This window comes from Schistocerca serialis, chromosome 1, assembly GCF_023864345.2.
Source record: "Schistocerca serialis cubense isolate TAMUIC-IGC-003099 chromosome 1, iqSchSeri2.2, whole genome shotgun sequence".
NCBI classification, from domain to species: domain Eukaryota; kingdom Metazoa; phylum Arthropoda; class Insecta; order Orthoptera; family Acrididae; genus Schistocerca; species Schistocerca serialis.
In genome coordinates, this window is record NC_064638.1 from 760,110,403 (window position 1) to 760,130,920 (window position 20,518).

Consider the following 20,518-nt stretch of genomic DNA (forward strand, 5'->3'; position numbering starts at 1 on the left):
TGCAGAGAGGCACAATGAAAAGACTTATGTTCTGAGTGTCTGGACATTCTGAGTGTCTGGCCAAAGCCATCTTACGAAAGGAAAACACACACAAATTCATACAAGCAAGCACACCTTATACACATGACCAGTATCTCTGGCCGCTCATCCGGAATGCAACTGTGTCATGTTGAGTGAAAGGAAGCAGCAATCTGGAGTGGGGGAGGGGAAGGGGAAAGAATAGCAGGGCATGAGTGGGGGGGGGGGGGGGGAGGAGGAGGGAAGAGGTTGGCACTGCCTCACAGAATGTGCAGGCACTAGATGGTGGCAGGGCAAGGCTGCCACGTGCATTGTCTAGTGACTGTGGGGAGGGGAGGGGACAGGTGGAATAGGAGCAGAGAAGGGAAAAAATAGTGGGTGCACAGTGAGGGTGAGGGGACGTGAATCAGGAAGAAGCGATGGGACAGAGGGAGTGGAAACTGTTGGGTGGAGGGTGTGGGATCGGTAGCTTACTGTAGATTGAAGCTGAGATGATTTTGGGATTGGAGAATGTGTTGTAAGGATAAATCCCTTGTGTGCAGTTCGGAAAAGCTGGTGGTGGAGGGGGAGGATCCATATGGTCTGGCTTGTGAAGCAGCCATTGAAGTCAAAGAAGTTATGTTCAGCTGCTTGTGATGTGATAGTGGTCTACTGTGCTCTTGGCCACAGTTTATGGTTGCTATTCATCCTGGTGGGCAGCTGGTTGGTAGTAAAACCAATATAAAAAGTTGTGCAATGATTGCATAGGAGCTGGTGGATGACACAGCTGGTTTCACAGGGGGCCTGGCCTCTGAAGGATAAGATAAGATATGCCCGCATCTCGTGGTCGTGCGGTAGCGTTCTCGCTTCCCACGCCCGGGTTCGATTCCCGGCGGGGTCAGGGATTTTCTCTGCCTCGTGATGGCTGGGTGTTGTGTGCTGTCCTTAGGTTAGTTAGGTTTAAGTAGTTCTAAGTTCTAGGGGCCTAAGGAGCATAGATGTTAAGTCCCATAGTGCTCAGAGCCATAAGATAAGATAAGCCTGTGACAGGGATGGAATAGGAAGTACTGGGTGGGTGGATTGGGCACGTCTTACAGCCCTCTCCCCCACCGGCTTATGATCCATGTGGCAAGGGTTTTGGATAAAATTGACAAAGGTGTGGATTAGGATGTTGTGGAAGTTGGGTTGGTGGTGGAACACCACTTTCGGAGGGGTGGGAAGGATCTTAGGTAGGATGTCACATTTCAGGGCATGATGATAGATAATCGAAGTCCTGATGAAGGATGTGGTTCAGTTGTTCCAGTCTGGGTTGATATTGGGTGATGAAGGGGGGAACTCCATAGTAGCTTATTCTTATGGGGGGGGGGGGGGAGAGGGGGGTGTTGGCAAGGAAAGGTTAATAGTGTGAGGGGAGGATATGGTATGAAAAATCTGTTCGCAGACTAGGTCTGTGATATAGTGCCTGTGGAAGCCTTTGGGAGATATCAGCATTCTGGGCAAGGGAGTTCTTGACATTGCAGATTTGCCACTCCCTGGGTGGCCAGGCTGTTGCGAGTCCTAGTATGCAAACAGATTTCATTTCCTGTTGTCACATCCCTTTGCACCCATCCCCCCCCCCCCCCCCCCCTCCCCAGTTCTCGCACTATCTGCAATAAACAGTAATAAAGGAGTGCCTGTTTTGTTACTCAGTACCACCCCAGACTGGAACACCTGAACCACATTCTCTGTCAGGCCTTAGATTATCTATCATCATGCCCTGGAATGAGGGATGTCCCGCCCATCCTTATGTGATGGTCCATCACCCACCAAACCTCCACAATATCCTAGTCAATCCTTATACTGCTACTAATCTCAACCCTTTGCTACATATCCCTGTGGAAGACCTGTCCAATCCACCCCCTGAGCCCATACTGCTCCAGTCCTATCACAGGCTGATCCTGCCTCATCAAAGGTCAGGCCACATGTGAATGCTGCCTTGATGTGTACCAGCCATGCTACAGTCATTGCACAGCTTTTTATATTATGACTATCACCCAACTGTCTACCAGGGTTAATGGACACCACAAACTGTGGCCAAAAGCAAAGTGAACACCCTGTGGCACAACATGCAATGATCATAACATGCTTGATTTTAATGGCTGCTTCACAACCTGAGCCATCTGGATCCTTCTCTCCACAACAAACTTTTCTGAACTGTGCAGGTAGTAGTAGTCCTAACAACATCTTCTCCACCCCTGAAAACATCCTGGCCTCAACCTATGGCAACCTGCTGTCCCCACATCCTCCAATCAACAGTTACCACCTCCTCTATCCTATCACCACCTCACAATTCATGTCCTCTCACCTGCATTGTGTACTACTTTCTGACAACGCATCTGCTGGCCTTCCTCCCTTCTCTACTCTTCTCATATCAGACTCCCCTCTCCCCCTCACCCTCCCCCCACACAGCCTTCTGACACTGTGCTTGGCAGCTCTTTCCTGCCACCATCTAGTCTCTGCTCACTTCACCAGGCAGTGCTGACTTCCCTCCCTCCCTCCCTCCCCCCTGTGCTCTTGTTAGCCCTTACCATTCCCCACCCCACTCCATATTGCTGCTCCCATTCAACATGACACAGTTTGTGTGCAACTCAACATCTCATTTTTATGGTGAATAGCAATCTATCCTTTCTGTAATATTGTTGAGAAATGAGGACAATTTAGAAATAACATCTAATCTCAAGTCTACAATCAATTTGATGTTTTTGTTTAGAATTTCACAGATGATTTAACTTTTATCTGTTATTTCCCATCTCTTTAATTTCCACAGACAAATACTGAAATATTTGTGTAAAGCATATCCTGATCAGTTCACTACCCACTTCATTTTTATGAATTTATTACATGTGTAACTGTATATATTAACATGGAAAATTACACCAAATTATACCATAGAAAGAATGCTGTGCATGCGAATAGCTGATGGGTGGATTAAGTTTTGATTGGGAGGAGGACTGGGGAGTTTAACTTTCCATTCTTCTCTTTGATATAGAGATTAGACATTTTTGCAATATTCCGTTATTTTCAGTAGGAAAAAGAAGGAATATTGGAGACTTCTAATTTAGTACCTATAACGGTATCACCATATTATAGCCAGTCTGAACAAATATATGCCTGATTTGTCTTTATATAACAGCTTTGTCTAAAATACTCATCTGATGCAGTTAGTTTCAACTTGATAAACAGTGCAGTAGATGGAATCTTTCTACAACAATAGCATCCATATCCCACCCTCTCACATTTTTCGCAACATTATTTTTCTTACTTACAAAGTGTTAGAAAAATGGAACAGCTTTAAAAATGCTCACTATTTCAAAGCAAAATTTATTCTTATTGAATATCTAACAATGGAAAATCGATGGAATGTAACAATATAATGAAATGCTACACACCCTGTAGGGGACATGCTAAGTCACAGAAAGACGCAACAAAAAGACTGTCAGGAAGTTAGCCCTTGGCCAACAAGGCTTTTGGTAAAAATACTAAAACACACACACACACACACACACACACACACACACACACACACACACACACACACTACTCACATACATGACCACAGTCTGTGGCAGCTGGAGGCAGAAGCTGTGATCATGTGTATGTAAATTGTGTTCGCACGCGGGTGTGTGTGTGTGTGTGTGTGTGTGTGTGTGTGTGTGTGTGTGTGTGTGTGTGTGTGTGTGTGTTTTTTTGTTTGTTTGTTTGTGGGTGGGTGGGTGGGTCATACGTATGTGAGTTGGATTTGTGTGTGCGTATGCTATTTTTGACAAAGGCCTTGTTTGCCAAAAGCTAACTTTCCGACAGGCTTTTTGTTGTTCCTTTCTGCGACTCAGAACCTCCGTTTATTGTATATATGTTTCAGTATTTGTCTGTAATCATTCTTGCTGAAACAAACTACGCGCAGTCCTCTGCCTGCCAAGCTTGTACTAAATGCTATCTATGCATGATGGTATACAAGATCTTGTCTTGACAGTAGTCTTCATTCGCAGCAGGCTGATGGTGAGGACGAGCTGAAGAAGAGGCAGTTGATGGAGCTTGCCATAATCAATGGCACATACCGTGATTCCAGTGCCAAGGCAGCAGCTGCTGCAGGTGAGATCGCGGTCTTGACAGCAGGTACTCATATGCATTAGTTAAACTGTTATTTATGTATAATTAAAGATGCTTTCTTCATTCGTGTTTATTTGTTTTGATTCATTTATGTATTATCAAAGTAGTTTATTTAAATAGGATAATGTTCTACTTGTAAAATTCCTACACCATGACATTTGTGTATATGTGAGCCGTCACCATAGGACTGTGTGGCTGACCGTTTGGTCACTTTTGTTCCAGCGGCATGTGACGAGGAGTGGCGCAGACTGACAGCCGCAGCGGCTGCGGAGACGCAGCGACTCTTGTCGCCGGGGATGCCGACCCTGACTGCACCAGGAATTCGTGCCCCTGCCACACCACTGGGTGCACCACTCATACTGTCACCTCGCCTGCCTGTGCCAACTACAGCTGCTTCGGCACTCCTCAATGGCTCTGCTGGCCCACAGGCACCATTACTGTCACCTCATGACCCGCACGGCCTCATCTACACGCCATACGCAGACTATGCCAACTACTTGGCTGCGTCGCCGCTGCTGACAGAGTACGCCACGGCTGACCACACGGGTGGGTTGTTTGCACGTTGACCCCACCTCACGCTACCGCACTGTTCTCTCCGTCCCGGCCGGGCGCTGGTCTGCCGGCCTATACCCGGACGGGGGCCGGCACTTTCCATCTAGTCCTCGTTCCCTGCCAAGTTTCTTAAGATTGTTCTTCTTGAGCCATTGGAGACACTTGTCTCTCTTCTCCTTCCTATCTGTTCTGCTAATACTCTATTTGTTTTGTACCAATGTTTACTCTGATATGAGAGCTGTTTACACAGCTTTGGTCCATTCTGTGCAGAATTACAGCTAAAACAGTGCTGGAAAACTGTTGGCTATTTAAAGAAGAATTTTTGCTAAACATCCTGCTATTTGATGCTGGTGTAAATCTGAACAATTCTCTTTTCTGTTGGAGTGAACATTCTAAAAAATAACTAGCTGTCCTTTCTGATTTTCTCACACTACTTAACAGGATCATTTGTTTCATGCTGTGTTCTGTACTTCTGTTTTATAAACATTTCTTTAATCTGCAGGACAACTGCCTCTTCTGCCAGCCCATATGCCAGCCAAAATATTGATTTGGTTTCATTTTATTTCAATTTTTTGTTCATAAAAATCACATTTAGGCTTGAATCTGAACAATTTACTAAGCTTACTGACTATATGAAAATCATGTAACATGTAACATATTCGCATTCACTGTCTTGCTCTACTAACAAGTGTCTTCAATATTGACAGGTGCTTCCTTTCATTATGGGTCAGCAGTCAGTATTTCTACAATAAACCCATTAATTGTTATGAGTTGATAGTAAATTTAACTTGGCCCTCTCTCTGTCACTGTACATTTCACAGCAGGTTAACAGTAAAAGGTTTCTCTTCTGTGGTGATTTGCTGTTATGAGTTGAAAGTCAGAACTAGACTGCTTTTGAATGGTGCATTCTCCATGAGTGGCAAGCACTCACAGTGTCTCAGTTCTACCCAAATATTATTAGTTAGGGAATTGGGGGCTAACATTAAGTGTAAATGATTGAGACATGAGAACAATGGAAATGTGCTTCTTTAGTGAACATGTACCTAGAATTCATATACTATTATATTATATCACTCGTGATATTGAAGTATTGCTTTAAGAAGCTACAATGATCAAATTTTAATCATAGGTAGATTCTGTTGTTCTGTAATTTGTACAGAATGTTCTACAGTGCAATTTAAAATGTGAATTGTCATGATCAGTAAGAAGTAGGAGTATTGCAAATCATATAAAGGTGATAATGTATTTATGACTTCACTAATTACCGGTGGTATGTTTATGTAGTCATGTTCCAGGAACACCATGAGTATGAACTTAAGTTTTGAACTGTAGTTCTACATTTGTTTATTGTTTTTGTATTAAGCTGCTTTAGAATATCACCATATTGTGTACATGACATTGAATATTATATTGGATATTCTTCTGGGATAGTCATTTATGTAGTCTTTATTTTATTTTGATATATACATTTTCTTCTATTTATCATGTTCTTTCATACATACATTTTAATGCATTTATCATTTCATGGTTATTTCATTCGCATTTCATGTTTAGTACCTGGAATAGCCTAGAGATTTTGATATGAGGAAAGTCTCATTAATCTAGTTTTCATTATGTAAGTTATTTCAGGGAAGTATTTGAGATACTTCAAGTCTTCTTATATTAAATTGTTTTGTAGCTTGTGACAGTGCAGAGCAATACACATATGAACAGAATACTGTGATGTATTCCAAATATTCTGGAAGAGAAGTTTCCCTTACTCTCCTCACACTCTTTGAGCCAATAAAATCAAAATATGACCCATTCATATATCTTTATACCTGAACTGGTAATAATAATTTCCTTCTGTTGCTTCTTCTTGCCACATTAGGTACAATGGTTTTCTCCAGTTTACTCTGCCCTTTGTTGTCTGCTTAGACAACCTAATAATAAAAAAGTCCAATGTACAGCAGCTGCAGTATTGTCCCTAGTTCTCATCAAGCAGTCTACTTAGCTTTTGGTACTTAATTTCAAAGTACCAATTGCATTAAAAAGATTTTCCATAAACATTCATTAATATAATTGATTCAGTGTTTTTGGTAATAAGGAGTGTACGAGCATGTTATTCACAAAGCCTACTGCATAAGTGCATGAAAGTAAACTGGAGGCCAAACAACTACTGCTGCAAAATTTTGTTTTTATATACAAATGTGATGTTTTGGGAAGCTCTAGCAAGTATATGCTTACGGGCAGTGATCCTTTTAACATACTTTGAAACATTACTGAAGACAAACTTCATGTTTGTCTCCAAATTTTGAATTAATATCCTGAAATTTGAGGATGCCTGTCTCAATTACTACAGTGTACAAGCCTGCTGTGCAAGCTGTTTTGTTGCACTGTCATTCTGTCTTTTGGATTTGATTTTTTTGCCATAACTGGTTGGTAGAAATGAATATTCTTGTTATTGTTATTAAAGTGCACATTGCTGTTTGCTCAAGATCATTGTGATGAAGTGCATAGCTTTAGCATAGGTTGTTTAGCCTCCAGTTTTGAAGGAAATTTTATACATTGTTGTCTGGGTGTTGGTATGAATTATGGACATTTGTCAAGATATCCATTGGTCATTCCAGAGCAGCGGTGGGTCACGGTTGGGGTGTAAACCACTGGTTGCATGCACGATGGCCAGACCATCGGTAGCCGTTGGTTGTTTGTGCATTCACGGCAACAGGAAAGGGAGAAAAACCATATGCTGCCTCAACCTGGGACAACAGCTTTGACCATGTTATACTATCAACCTGACCAGTTTTTGTAATTGAAACAAAGCTTAAATTTCGGAGTTTGTGTTTCATATTAGCTTTTGTCCTGTAGAGTGAATTAAATTATTAGTGTATTATAGTTTACGTGTATTTCACACATGCACAAGGATTTATATGTTTAAAAAGTGGGGAAATGATGCAAAATTACTTGTTACTGTTCATTCCCAGAACCCGTTATTTGTTTGGCACAGTAAAGATGCAGATAAAAGTTGCTGCATGACATTTAAATGACACTTTTGAATATTATTACAGTTTCTTCCACCACTGCAATTAAACAATTCTTGAAGTTCGATCTGACAGGAAAGATAGTTTAACATGGTCTTTTTGATATAAAACTATATTGCCTTAATTTCTATTGTAGACATACTTTTAACCAGTTGACATAGAATACAATACTATGTTCATAATGAATGAACTGAAGTTTATATACTTTTGTAAACTTATTACATTCGTTAGCCATTATGTTGCATATAGGCCAAGTGTAGATGTGTGCTTAAATTGGTAAGAGGAGTAGAATGACTGATGTTTGAATGAAATGTTAAAGGAGAAAGGGAGAGTAACATCACCACTTTCACATCACATCAAAAGTGCTAAAAATGATGCTGTGATATATTATCCCAAGAATTTGCATACTTTTTAAATGAGTATATTGCAGATTATTTGCTTGCATACAAAAAATATATTTTAAAACTTCTGCAAATCAAACATTCACATACATGCAGTCTTGCTGTATTAATCATTATTTGTATGCTTTAAGATTAGTACTTTGTTCTTTATTGTCAAAGTGGTGATTTTCTCTCCTTTTACTGAAAAAGGGTGTGTATTTAATAAATAGTGTTGATTTGTTGTTATTCATATAAAACTGAAAAGGAAATTGTGGCTTTATCTTTTTTTAAGCATGTTAGAGTCATTATATGTGCTGCTCTGCTCTGTATGGGTACTTTCAAGGTGTGATATAGTAGTTTTATTATTGCGATATTTGCATGTGTGTGCAAGAGGAATGGATGTGATTTTAGCTTCTTGATTCATATTATAGCTTTTTTGTTTGTTTAAACTTGTGTGCTATGAGAATATCTTTAGTGAAGGTGACGGGCTTGCGAAGTATTGTACTGAAATGCATTGAGTATTAGCTGCTTCATTAGTTATATTGGTAGTGTATACCAGATAGAGGTGGTGGTGATCATTAATCTCCTAGCTGCTGTAATAAAATTGAAGTAACACACAATATCTTCATACATCTGATAATGAACAATACAGTCTTTCAGTTAAAGTTTATCATCTCCTAATGGTATTACATTCACAACTGATAAATGTGAGACTACATTAAAACTGCATAGCTTTCCACTCTTTCTAACTTTATAGGGACCAATTAGTGCGAGTTCCATTTCTTATATCTAATAAATATCTTTAACAATAAATAACAGGTCTATAATTACAGTTAACCTCCTGCAGTAAGGAACTCGCAGACTTTATAAATGAGTGCATAACTTTTCTGTAAACACTCCAGAAGCTGAATAACTCATCTTTTCTGTAGTTCTCCAACAGTTTGGAAAAAAAATTGACTTCTAACGCAGGAAAGTGCATAACACTGACCAGTATTCTCCATATGATGGGTGATAACATTTATAATGACACAGCATTACACAGGATGCATTCAACGTAGCATATACATATAAACTTCATAGGATGAATAACTGTCATACATAATTAAAGATGTTTTATAATAATTAATATTTCATGACAGTTAGGTGTCTGGAATACAGAAATCGTGCATAAAGTATTCTTTAGATGATGTGTAGTTACTATTGAACTAATCTGAAAGCAAAATGTAATTTTATCTACCTTGCTTCCTCCATAAATGATCAGTTAATTTGTTATTGAGTGCTTGAACACTGTAGTGCCATATAAATCTTGATTTGTGAGGTAGCTCATGTATTACTTTTTTAAATAACTGTGTTATAACAAAATTAAAATGTATTTATTAATAGGGCAGCAATTTCTTTCAAGAAAGTCAGTTCCTTTGTTATTGCCTCAGACACTGTGTATGTATATGTTTGTAGCTGTGTATAAAGTGTGACATGGTTATGCAGAAATCTGTTTCGAGTATTACATGTATGGAGAAAAAGGCCCATGACATAAATTAATGGAAGTTTTTATTTATGAGAGACTGAATTTGGGACTTCTAAGTGGTAATATGGCTGTATATTTGTAAAGGTCCCTTTCTTAAAGTTTTGCAGTAACTTAACAGTCGCAGTACTATGGTAGAGCTGTGTGTGTGTGTTTGTGTGTCTCACTGAATACAGTGTTATTCATATATTTTTCCTACTTTGCATGTGAGAATCTGTACTTCAAGTAATATCTTGCACAGTAAATATATCATGCAATACGTGAAAAAAAGGTGCATTTCCCCAGAAAAATTACACTGACCCTTTTTTAGTGTTTTATATAATTTGGTTTCATTGTTTATCTACTTGTCAGATGTCTAAATATTTGTATTCCATGCAGTTTGTTGCTTCCATGTTGTAGAATGAATTTCAGTACTACATAATCTTGACAAATGCTTTAAAGTCCATTTGTTTTGTGTGACCGAATGAGCAGGTGCAGCAGCTAAACAACGGAGACATTTGGGTCAGTTACGGGAACATCCCTATCAGAGGGCTGGGGCTCTATCATGAAAACCCACTGCCTGATGGCAAGGTTAGTTTTCCTCTGTACCTCTTTTAAATCTTTCTTGTGTTTTCAGTTACTGCAGTCATTTCATGCAATGTAAGTCACACTTTTGTCATTTGATGTTGAGGATAAATGATTATAGTGGTGCTGCACATGTCATAAACAATTCTTGCTTTTGTTTATCAACGCATTCTTTGAAACTGCTTCACAATCTATTGTTCTACTGCATTTCAGTAGAAATAAAATTTTCAGTCTGTTTAAAAACAACTTCCAGATATCTCAAATATAATTATACCAGTTTGTTGCAAACAAAGCAAGACTTCTTTATGAAATGTGTGTGAAGAGTCATGAAATGTTTACAAGAACACTGTAGAAGGATGAAAAGAGGAAAGAAGGACAGCTCTTTTTGATCATAGTTGGAGAAAAACATCACATACACAAAGTGTACATTTTATTTACGTGTAGTACTGGACTTAAAAGTCCCTAGTTTTTGGTTACCTTAGGGAAGTAGATAAACTGAGAACAATATTACAGTAGGTTACTGTAGATTTCTATTATGTCTTTAGTACTGCAGCTAGTCTCCAGTTCATGACAATTTATTGCAACAATAAATGCTACTGTAATTTTTCGCATTCGGGAAATGTGGCGCCATTACTTTCTTGAATTGTGACAATCAGTAATATTTTAAAATCAAAATAATTATCGTTTACTTAGGTGTTTTAGTCATTCTTTTTTATCTTACGTTGTGTACAGAGAAAGTATAAACTTCATGATTGAATTATTTATTTCTTTCATATTGATCAGTTTTATTATTTTTATATTTTAACGGTTTATTTTATATATACACACACCAGACATACTGAGAATATTTACTATTCCTTATGTATAAACTTTTCATTGAGATATTATATATGTTTTGTAGAATTTCATAGTATTTTTATCGTATGGTTGTGATATTTTTCCATCATATGATACTGAATGAATGTCATTGATATGGAAGGAGTGTCATTGTTTTACGTCCTTCTTTCCTCAGTTTTTAATTGTATATAAGAAAGTGAAGTATGTTGTCCTGTTTTGTAAGGATATTTATGTTACGCCTTCATAAAAATGGGGGGTTGATCAGTACAGTTATTTATATTCTGTGTATTCTTTCCAGTTCGTAAACTATTTTGTATTTTGTTGATTTATGCTTGTTGTGGAATCATGCAATGAGATTTTTTACAATGGATTTGTATATGTTTAGTGCAAACAAGAATACCAGGAAAAAGAAATAAATAAATGAAAGAAACAGAAGTCAAACAAAGATTTATTTTTTTACTTTCACTCCATTCCTTTTCTTATTGACAAAAAAAGTCCTTTAAGCAGCTTCAGTAATTTGACTGGCTGCAGGAGATAAATTTGGGGACCACCACAGACAAGAAAGAATCTCACACAAATATGGCTAGTGCAACCATGGGATTAGTACCCTTAAGCATGCCTACACACGTTCTCTCTCTCTCTCTCTCTCTCTCTCTCTCTCTCTCTCTCTCTCTCTCCACACACACACACACACACACACACACACACACACACACACACACACACTACTAATGATAATAATTGTCACAGTAGAATCTACATATCATAGTGTTCTTTCCAATTTTTTCTATCCTCATTGTTTAACATTTACATTTCTCATTATGATACACATTTCGAAACAGTTATTCTTCATATCACTGTGTCATCATTTCGTGTGGATCCATGTGTACATACATATAATGCAGTTGTTTATGACATGAATCAATACTCTGAAGATATTTGCAGTTGACTTTCAGTGAGCACATACTGAAAATTTTTACATAAAAACTAAAACAAAAGACACTATATATTTAGGGCATAATTTTGTGAAACAAATCCTAAAGAAAAGTCGTCATCAGTAAATTGATACTAACAGTCCAATATATGTTTAGATAACTGCAGTCTTCCTTTTTCAGATAACTGTGGCTTTGTTAGTCTGTTCGTGTCTCATCTTTGTTTATGTTTCAGGATGTTACATAATTAATACTTGGCTATTATTTAATATTTTAACATAATTAATAGTGTATTTACAGGCTTGGATTTCTAGTTATGGTTTAGAATAGTAGTATGGGTTTAATTTTAATAATATTGAGCATCACACTCGTACTGTTTGTGGTGTTCAGTTGCTCAGGAAAATATTCCTTATTACCTTTCTAAAAGCAGTTGAATACTTACATATGGTAATTTGTCTTTTATCCTGATCTGAAATGCTTTGTATTACAAAATTGTCTTGAGAGTATACTCACTTTTGAAAGTTAATTTCTTTTTATTTATTAACTCTGGAAAGGCAGTAAATTGTAGATAGATATTTTGTACAGTCATTCTCAGTCTTAGATATATCTTACTAGCAAATTCATATTCATTTTCTAATTCACAGCACTTTTAAAAGGGGCTTTACATACTAATTTTTTGCCAGTGGGTGCTACTTCTAAAAGTCACGCAAACGAGCAGACCTGCACTTATTTGCTTTAAGCACACAATTGCGCGCAAATGTAATATGCTTTTCTTGCTCCGTCTCTCAATTGACTATCTCGTTTGCATGGCTTGGACCAGGACAGGCAGCCATATACTTCATTTTCACAGCACTGATTTGCTACAGCTGGTCACTTAAATTAGTGAAGAAGCATGGTTATCATCACATTGATTGTAAATTTTTAAAGTCTTTTCTCCTGAATAATGTAGCTAATTACTTTGCTAAATGGCTGCCTGGAATATGGGTGTGCCTATTTGCAGTCATGCATAAAAACTGGTACATCTGTTTTTATTGATGGCTGCATATTGGCTGCAACTAGTACCAAACTGTTTAAATATGAAGATTTCTCAGCTGTATGCTATGTCTGCTTCAAAAACTGATTTACCCATGGTTCTAATTGTAACTTAGAAATTCCAGAAAGGTTATTCGAAATGAAAACAATGTAAATTAATTCACTGATATTTTCCCTCCAGAATTCCTATTAACTGAAGCTACATTGTGTGGTTGTGGTGTTGTAGACTTGTAATGCTGGATCCCTCTTCCACTTTTATACAAGTAATAACTGCATACAGCTGGCAAGTTTTCCACATATCAGTGAGCTTAGTCATGTTATCACTCTGGGGTTTAATGACCATTAAAACCAAAAATAATCAAACTTTTGACTATAAATATACTAACATTCTGTTTTCTCTTTTTCTTGTTAACCTGGTTGCCCACCAACTTTGGCCCTGTAGGCTTGGAGTGCTAACACTGGATCCCTAGCTCCCCTCGCCTCGTGTTACGTAACATCTCCGCACGCACGTACGTATGGTGGAGCTAGTTGCCTGCACTCACTACTTTAGGACTAACTGTAATCTGGGGCCTCACTCATTTACCCACACAAATGGATGTATGCAAGATTTGTGTCATGTCATATAATTTCATATACTTAAAATTTCATTCATGTAAATGTTTCTCTGCTAACATTTTAGAAAATTGGCTGTGGATTGTAATGTAAGAGAGCTTTTGTGGTTATTTGTATCAGTTTCGTAAACAAAAGTGAACTTTGGAACTGATCTGTTATATTCAAAAATTCTGAAAAATCTATTTAACATCTTAAGCTTTTTGAATCGCAGAATCATTGAGTTGGTAAGTGAATGATGTCTCCCTGGAATATAATTTTTATCTGTTTACCCAGCTCATTGTAATTGTCTTATGATTTGTGTTAGTCGATCAAGGCTTACTCTTAATAAAAGAAAAAATTAATGTAAAAATATACAGGAAAAAGAAAAGAAAACATAGAACATGTTTCTGGCAAAACATTTTGATCTCTTATTGTTCTGTCAACAACTTTTCTTAGTATAATTTTTGTTGCTACCTTGTAAAGCAGATAGATTGGATTTCAAATAACTTTTTTTTTCCTTACTGATATGTTGCTATAATTTTGCAGGATTAAATTAAAAAACCATAGTAGAAAATTTGGTTTTGAATATTCATTTTACTCATATTAGGGAAATAAATTCAAACATATTAAATGTAATTTAGATTTATAATGTAATATTCCTTGTCAGAATGGTGACTCATGTTTACAAGGTATGACAAGATGATTAAGTTTACTAATGCATAGGATATCAGTATTTTTCATTTGGATTATATTTGGCAGCTTCTGATACACTTATTAGTAAAAGACCGTCCACAAATTAGTGGAATCCCATTTGCACAGACTTGTGCATGAATTGGTCACATAATTGTGCACTGTAAGTGTTAAGTTATACAGTTTCATGTACTTATATAAGAGTCTGATTATTTACATCAGTACTTTATCATTGCTCAGCAATCGGAGACTAAATGAATGTGCGATTTTTCTGCTGTGAAAAAAGCAATATATCAAGATATTAAAATATTTCTGCATCATATTAAGTGTGCTACCGTGCTGCATGACCTCAGAATTTGTTGCATTGCACTTCAGAGTTTAATAATTAGTCTTCACTCTGCAAGCATGCTATGTTAGATAAATTTATAAAACTTTTAAGAATTTTTTATATAAATAGGTAATTAATTGGGATTCTACTATGTTGATATTAATTTTATAGTTTATAAACACAGTTGCAATATTACTGTAATGGATGTGAAAAAATTCAAAATATTTTATGATGTAGTTGTTTTAATTTACTAGAACAGGCAGTGTGCAATTTTTGTTTCTTTTTGTTTGAAGAACGAGTAAAGTTGCAGTACATTGTGTGCTATTTCTAAACCATTTGTTTTGAGTGTTCCTCAGATTGTTTCATTGAAAATACTCAGTGAGAATAATTTAATGACATCCTTAAATTTTACTTTTTCTTTTCGACTTGGTTTTTGGTAATCCCATCAATTTCTGTAATCTCGTAAGTATTTGACTTTTGGCTCTGAAAGCTGAAGGCCATATTAATGTGGAGGTGCTGTGGTCATTTTGGTACTTGTTTCCACTCTGAACAAGTGTGATATGTTTCCTGTATGTAATATTTCTTTTTCTCCACTTTCTTCTTCTTTGAATATTCTTACTGAGTATTTTCCATTATACTTTGTTATTAATAGTAATATAGTTATATTTTCAGTATAAATGTAATTTAGAATTTAATATTTTCCAATTTTATATTGTGCACAAGAACAACAAAGGTCTTGCAGCTTTATTGAAACTGCTGTAAGATTTTATGCACTAGACAGGTCAGTCTACTTAAGAGAATGCTAACAGAACAGTAGCCAAGAAGCATCTCTGGTATATAGGTTACGATACTTGTTTCCTTGTCTTTATTAATCAGTCTTTTTATACAATGAGTGTGCTAACGTAAAGGTGCTTGCATGTTACGTGCACAAGTGGTGATAAAGTGCATTTCTTATTTGCAGTTTCAGTGTTCGTTTATATTGAAGTCCACTCAGTAAACTGTGGTACTTTACCCTTCCATTTGTAAAAGCTTGACATTAAATGAAAAAGAAATAGACAGTACTTTTCACATAATTCATAGACCCAAATGATTTCAAGATCCCCTAAGCTGTTATCACATTTCACTTCAAAAGTACCAAAAATACTGGAAGTGTTAAATCAACATGCACACAATCAGGAGGAGAAAAAAAGTAAATTTCAGTGCATCTGAAACATACAAAGACACACTAATGCAAGACACAATTGTCAATAATAGTGAAGGTCTAGTAAATTGGGAAGAAAGATGCTACTTCTTTTTTTCCCTTCGCAACAGCCTTTAAGAATACTACACACAAAAATTACCTAACAAAGACGATGTGTTTAATACTTATATGTTTAAATGACTGGATTCTGTGGCTGATGTCAAGCTTTCATGGATTGTAACACACACAGATACTATTAAATCTGTGCTTCATTTAATATATAGACAGTCATTAACAGTGACTTTGAATTAACAAAAAATACTTCATGAAATGATTGCATCAAATGGGAGAGCAGCCATTGAAAAGATTCTTATTGGGAAACCACAACTCATGACTGCAAACAAGGGCATTCAGCATAAATAATTATAAGTTCCTGGATATGTTGGTTTTGTCCAGCACAATAAGTTGCAGTCAAATATTAGGCCTAGAGTTATATTTTGCAGTATGTTTCCATGTGCCATATATTTGATGAATACACATTGTCCTACTTTATTGATATTTTACTTAATGTTCTGTCTCATAAAGAGCATTTCAGAAATTATAATTTAGAGGGAATGACATGAACATACTAAGGTACTTAAGAAAAGGGTTTAAACTAGATCTGTTCATGTTTACAAAAATTTATACATGATTATATGAATAAATTTTGTTATCTGTAAAATATGTGTTTGTAATAAAAGAGATTAATCCACAAGGAATAGAATTTGTGTATATAATCATTTATGTATCTATTTATTGACACTTACATAAAGAATGACAGAGCATTGTTTTGAAATAAAAGACACTTCTGTTTGTAACATTTTGGGATATGATAGATATTGTATGGAAAGGTACAAGAAAGTGGTTGCTGTTCAAATAATCAAAATGTAACATCTGTTTGAAGTTCAGTATTTCCACAACAAATATACTTCTGTGTATGAGGAAGAAGGGAAGGGGTGTGGAATCCATTTCTGAACTGACCTGCAGACTAAAAGAAGTGTCAATCATTTATTTAAATATCCAGCAGTTAAGTTTTGATTAAATTATTTTTGAGGTCTGACATTTGAATTTTGCTCCACGATGCACTTCCCTTCCATTTATTAGTTCAGCCCATGTAAAAGCAATGTTGTTCGTCAAAAACGTAAGCCTATAGCCAGACAAAATATTGAACTGCAGGTACTCTATTACTTTGTGAGTACAAAATTTCCTTACTTCTCTTTCATATGTAGTGGATGATGCTTTTAGAATTACATTAACACCAAGGAATTGCTTGGGTAGGGTACCAAGATCCACTATTGCTCAGGATAGCTTCATAACTTGTGGTATCACAATCCCTGCAGTGTTAGAGAAAAAGAATTGGCAGTTTAAGCTAGGAAATGTGTAACTCCTTCTACAATCAATAACTTTAGTACAACACAATCAAAACGCCCCTGCTTCGCATAGGTAGCACTAAGTATCTATGGCCAGATGACATGCCTGTCATATTGGTAATAAATTATGTACGGAAACCTTCCTTGTGAATCAGACTGTCTATTAGTGAAAACTGTATCAGTACTCCTGCAATCATTCCTGAGATTAGCCTTCACATACAGACAGAAACAAAATGATGGGTGGCTTTTGATTTAGTAATATGTATAGATATTAATGTCACTTAAAATGTATAGCTCGCATTTGCTCTGTGCAAACCCCAGAGGTACCACGAATGTCAGTTTCTCTGGCTGTGGGCATTACAGCCTTGCATTCAAGATTTACAGCATTCTTTCAAAAGATATTTTTGTACTTAACCATAGAGCTCTGCAGGAATTTAAAAAAATGGGCATGAATAATTTATTACAAATGAAATAAAAGTTCTCTCTCACACCTACTTTGTACTGAAGACGTGAGGATCAACAGCTCTTCAAGGAATCGACAGTTCAAATGCAAATTACAGAGTTACTTTTGTAATCCCCCATCTAAACTTCAACCTAATTTTTGTAATAATCATGTACTGTTACTATTCTGCAACTAGATTTCTATACCTCAGGAAATGCAAATATATAGGGCAGAATAGTAGTGCCTACTTGAAAGTCATGACAGTGGGAACAGTAGTAAAAAGGGCTGATAGAGGCTCAAACGAAAAGACAAGTAACCTGTGAGAACTGGAGCTGATACTACTCTCATAAAGAGCAGCAGGGAACTTAAGGGAGAGAAAACTGTGAAACTACTGGAGATATAAAACTCATAAACAGTTCCAAGTACAGAGGGCACATGAGGTAAGTGAAAAGTAAAGCATTCATTATTTCAGTTTAGATTATCCCATTCCTGTTTGTCAAAGCTGGTGCAGCAAATATTTGGTAAGTTGTAGTCATAAACTCTGTAAATCAGGCACAATCTGTAGCAGTAGCGAAAGAACAACAAGAAATACTATTCTGTTGCAAATTAACGTATGCATTTACTGGTGAAACAAGAAAGTGACATGAAACTTTCAGTCTGCAGCGGAATGTGTGCTGATATGAAACTTCCAGGCAGATCAAAACTATTCACTGGACCAAGACTCGAACTTGGGACCTTTGTCTTTTGCAGGAAAGTGGTCTACCAACTGAGCTACCCAAGCACAATGCATGACCTGTCATCACAGCTTTACTTCTGCCAGTAGCTCATCTTCTACTTTCAAAACTTTACAGAGGTTCTTCTGTGAAACTTTGCAGGACTAGCACTCATGGAAGAAAAGATTACTGAGACGTGGCCTAGCCACAGCCTGGGGGTGTTTCCAGAATGATATTTTCACTCTGTAGCAAAGTCTGTACTAATACAAAACTCCCTGGTTCATCACCACAATTTGCCAGACCGAGACTCGAACTCAGGACATTGCCTTTACGGTAATGCTAACTTCTCCATCGAACACCATATTATTAGTACCAAGCAAACTTTCCTAAGATAACTGTAGCAGCTGCTTTGTGTGAGATCATTTTCCCTACTAGTCAATAGTCCAAATGTTCGACATTCTGGTGGGAGAACTGGGCAATGTAGTCATTGTAGATGATTTTCACTGCTAGCTATGTTGTTTCTTTAATTCACAGCAATGCTGGGACATTGCACTAATTGTTTCAAAGCACTAAAACTTTGTTGTTAGGAATAATACTAACTTTAATTTCCCCATTTACAAACTTTGTGAATATTTATCATTTTTTATGTGGTGTAACTGTAAATAACAGCTTTGTTACTAATAATGGGTATTCTGAAATAACATTATTGCCTCCCTTCAATTAAGGATCAGTTTTAGTACATATGTAAGGTTCATCAGTGTCCAGATACTGCACATAGTGGAAGCTATTTTTAGTTAATATCCATTTGTGTGTGTGTGTGTGTGTGTGTGTGTGTGTGTGTGTGTGTGTGTGTTTGCACACAAAGCAAGAGAGATTTATGAGTAGTATAGCTTGTGCTAGTCAATGACCCTGTTCATACTGACAAATTAGGGGACTGGTAAGAGGAGCAAATGAAAAGATGAGTAAATTGTAAGATCTGGAACTGATACTACTCTTCTAAAGAGCAACAGGGAATTCAAGAGAGAGAAAATTGAGAGACTAATGGAGATGTGAAACTCATAAACAGTTCAAAGTGCAAATGAACACAATGTGTGGTTGTGTGTGTGAATGTGTGTACTATTGCTGGAAAAAAGAGCTATTTCTCAAAAGCTGGTGTGAATGCTGTTTCTTTTTATGTGTTTCTGTGCTCCACACGTCGATCTGCCACAGGTGAGCAGTAGCCTCTCCCATGTTTTACATATTGCTACATCCAGGAATTTCCATTTATTTTTTTATTTTTTTTTTTATTTTTTATTTTTTTATTTTAATGATGATCATGAGATGCCACCATTATCTCCCTCATTGCCCTGAGCAGTTGACCCAAGAAAGCACAATTTAATTACACAGACCATACTGATTTATCGAAACTACTTGAAACCTTTAGAGTTTGTTCATTTAGTATGTCCAGATTTTATATTGTTATTAATAGCTGCTCCTCTGCTACGTTGTAGTCGAACTTACACTCATAAAAAAATGTTACTACAAGTAACATATCCACTTTGCATCTATATTGTCACACAAGGTGTAACCACTCAACAGATTCCTTGCCAAAGTAAAATGTTATGTATGTTGGCTGTTTTTAAAGTAAATTTTGTTAAGCAATAGGATACTAATTATATTCCTCTACACCTAGATGACTACTTAGCAATTCACAATAAAGTGTGTGGCAGAGTGTTCACTGAACTACCTTCAAGCTATTTCTCTACCACTCTTTTCTCAAACAGCGTAGGAAAAAGAACACTTAAATCTTTCCACAAGAGTTCTGATTTATTATATTAAGATGATCGTTTCTCCCTATGTAGGTGGCACCAACAAAATATTTTTGCATTCAGAGGAGAAAGCTGCTGATTGAAATTTTGTGAAAAGAATCCTGGCAAACGAAAAGCACTCTGCCCCATTTTTTTTGTTGCCACCCCAGCTTGCATATCATATCCATGATTCTCTCTCCTGTATTTCGTGATACTACAGAATGTGCTGCCCTCCTTTGAACTTTTTCAGTGTTGTTCAACAATCCTATCCAATGTGGCTCCCATGCCACATAGTAATACTCAAGAAGAAGACTGAAAATAATAGTGTAGGCAGTATCTTTAAAAGACCTGTTATGTCTTCTAAGTGATAGTCAATAAAATGCTGTCTTTGGCTAG

At 36.8% G+C, this 20,518-nt stretch overlaps 1 protein-coding gene across 9 annotated transcripts in view; it reads left to right on the forward strand.

Annotated features, from left to right (window-relative positions):
* LOC126482274 (protein held out wings) overlaps window positions 1-16,525 on the forward strand; it is a 423,674-nt gene extending 407,149 nt beyond the window's left edge. The window contains exons 5-8 of one of the 9 annotated variants that reach the window (XR_007587623.1): window positions 4,023-4,149; window positions 4,366-4,689; window positions 7,310-10,187; window positions 13,425-16,525. Coding sequence is in view for 8 of the 9 variants with exons in the window: in XM_050106262.1 (XP_049962219.1) it covers window positions 4,023-4,149; window positions 4,366-4,689; window positions 10,089-10,165 (528 nt within the window). In the remaining variant the exon portion in view is untranslated. Of the gene's footprint in view, window positions 1-4,022; window positions 4,150-4,365; window positions 4,690-7,304; window positions 11,464-13,424 lie in introns of those variants that run through there. The other 8 variants (XM_050106301.1, XM_050106279.1, XM_050106311.1 and 5 more) reach the window with 8 other exon arrangements.
* The last annotated feature ends 3,993 nt before the right edge of the window (window positions 16,526-20,518 follow it).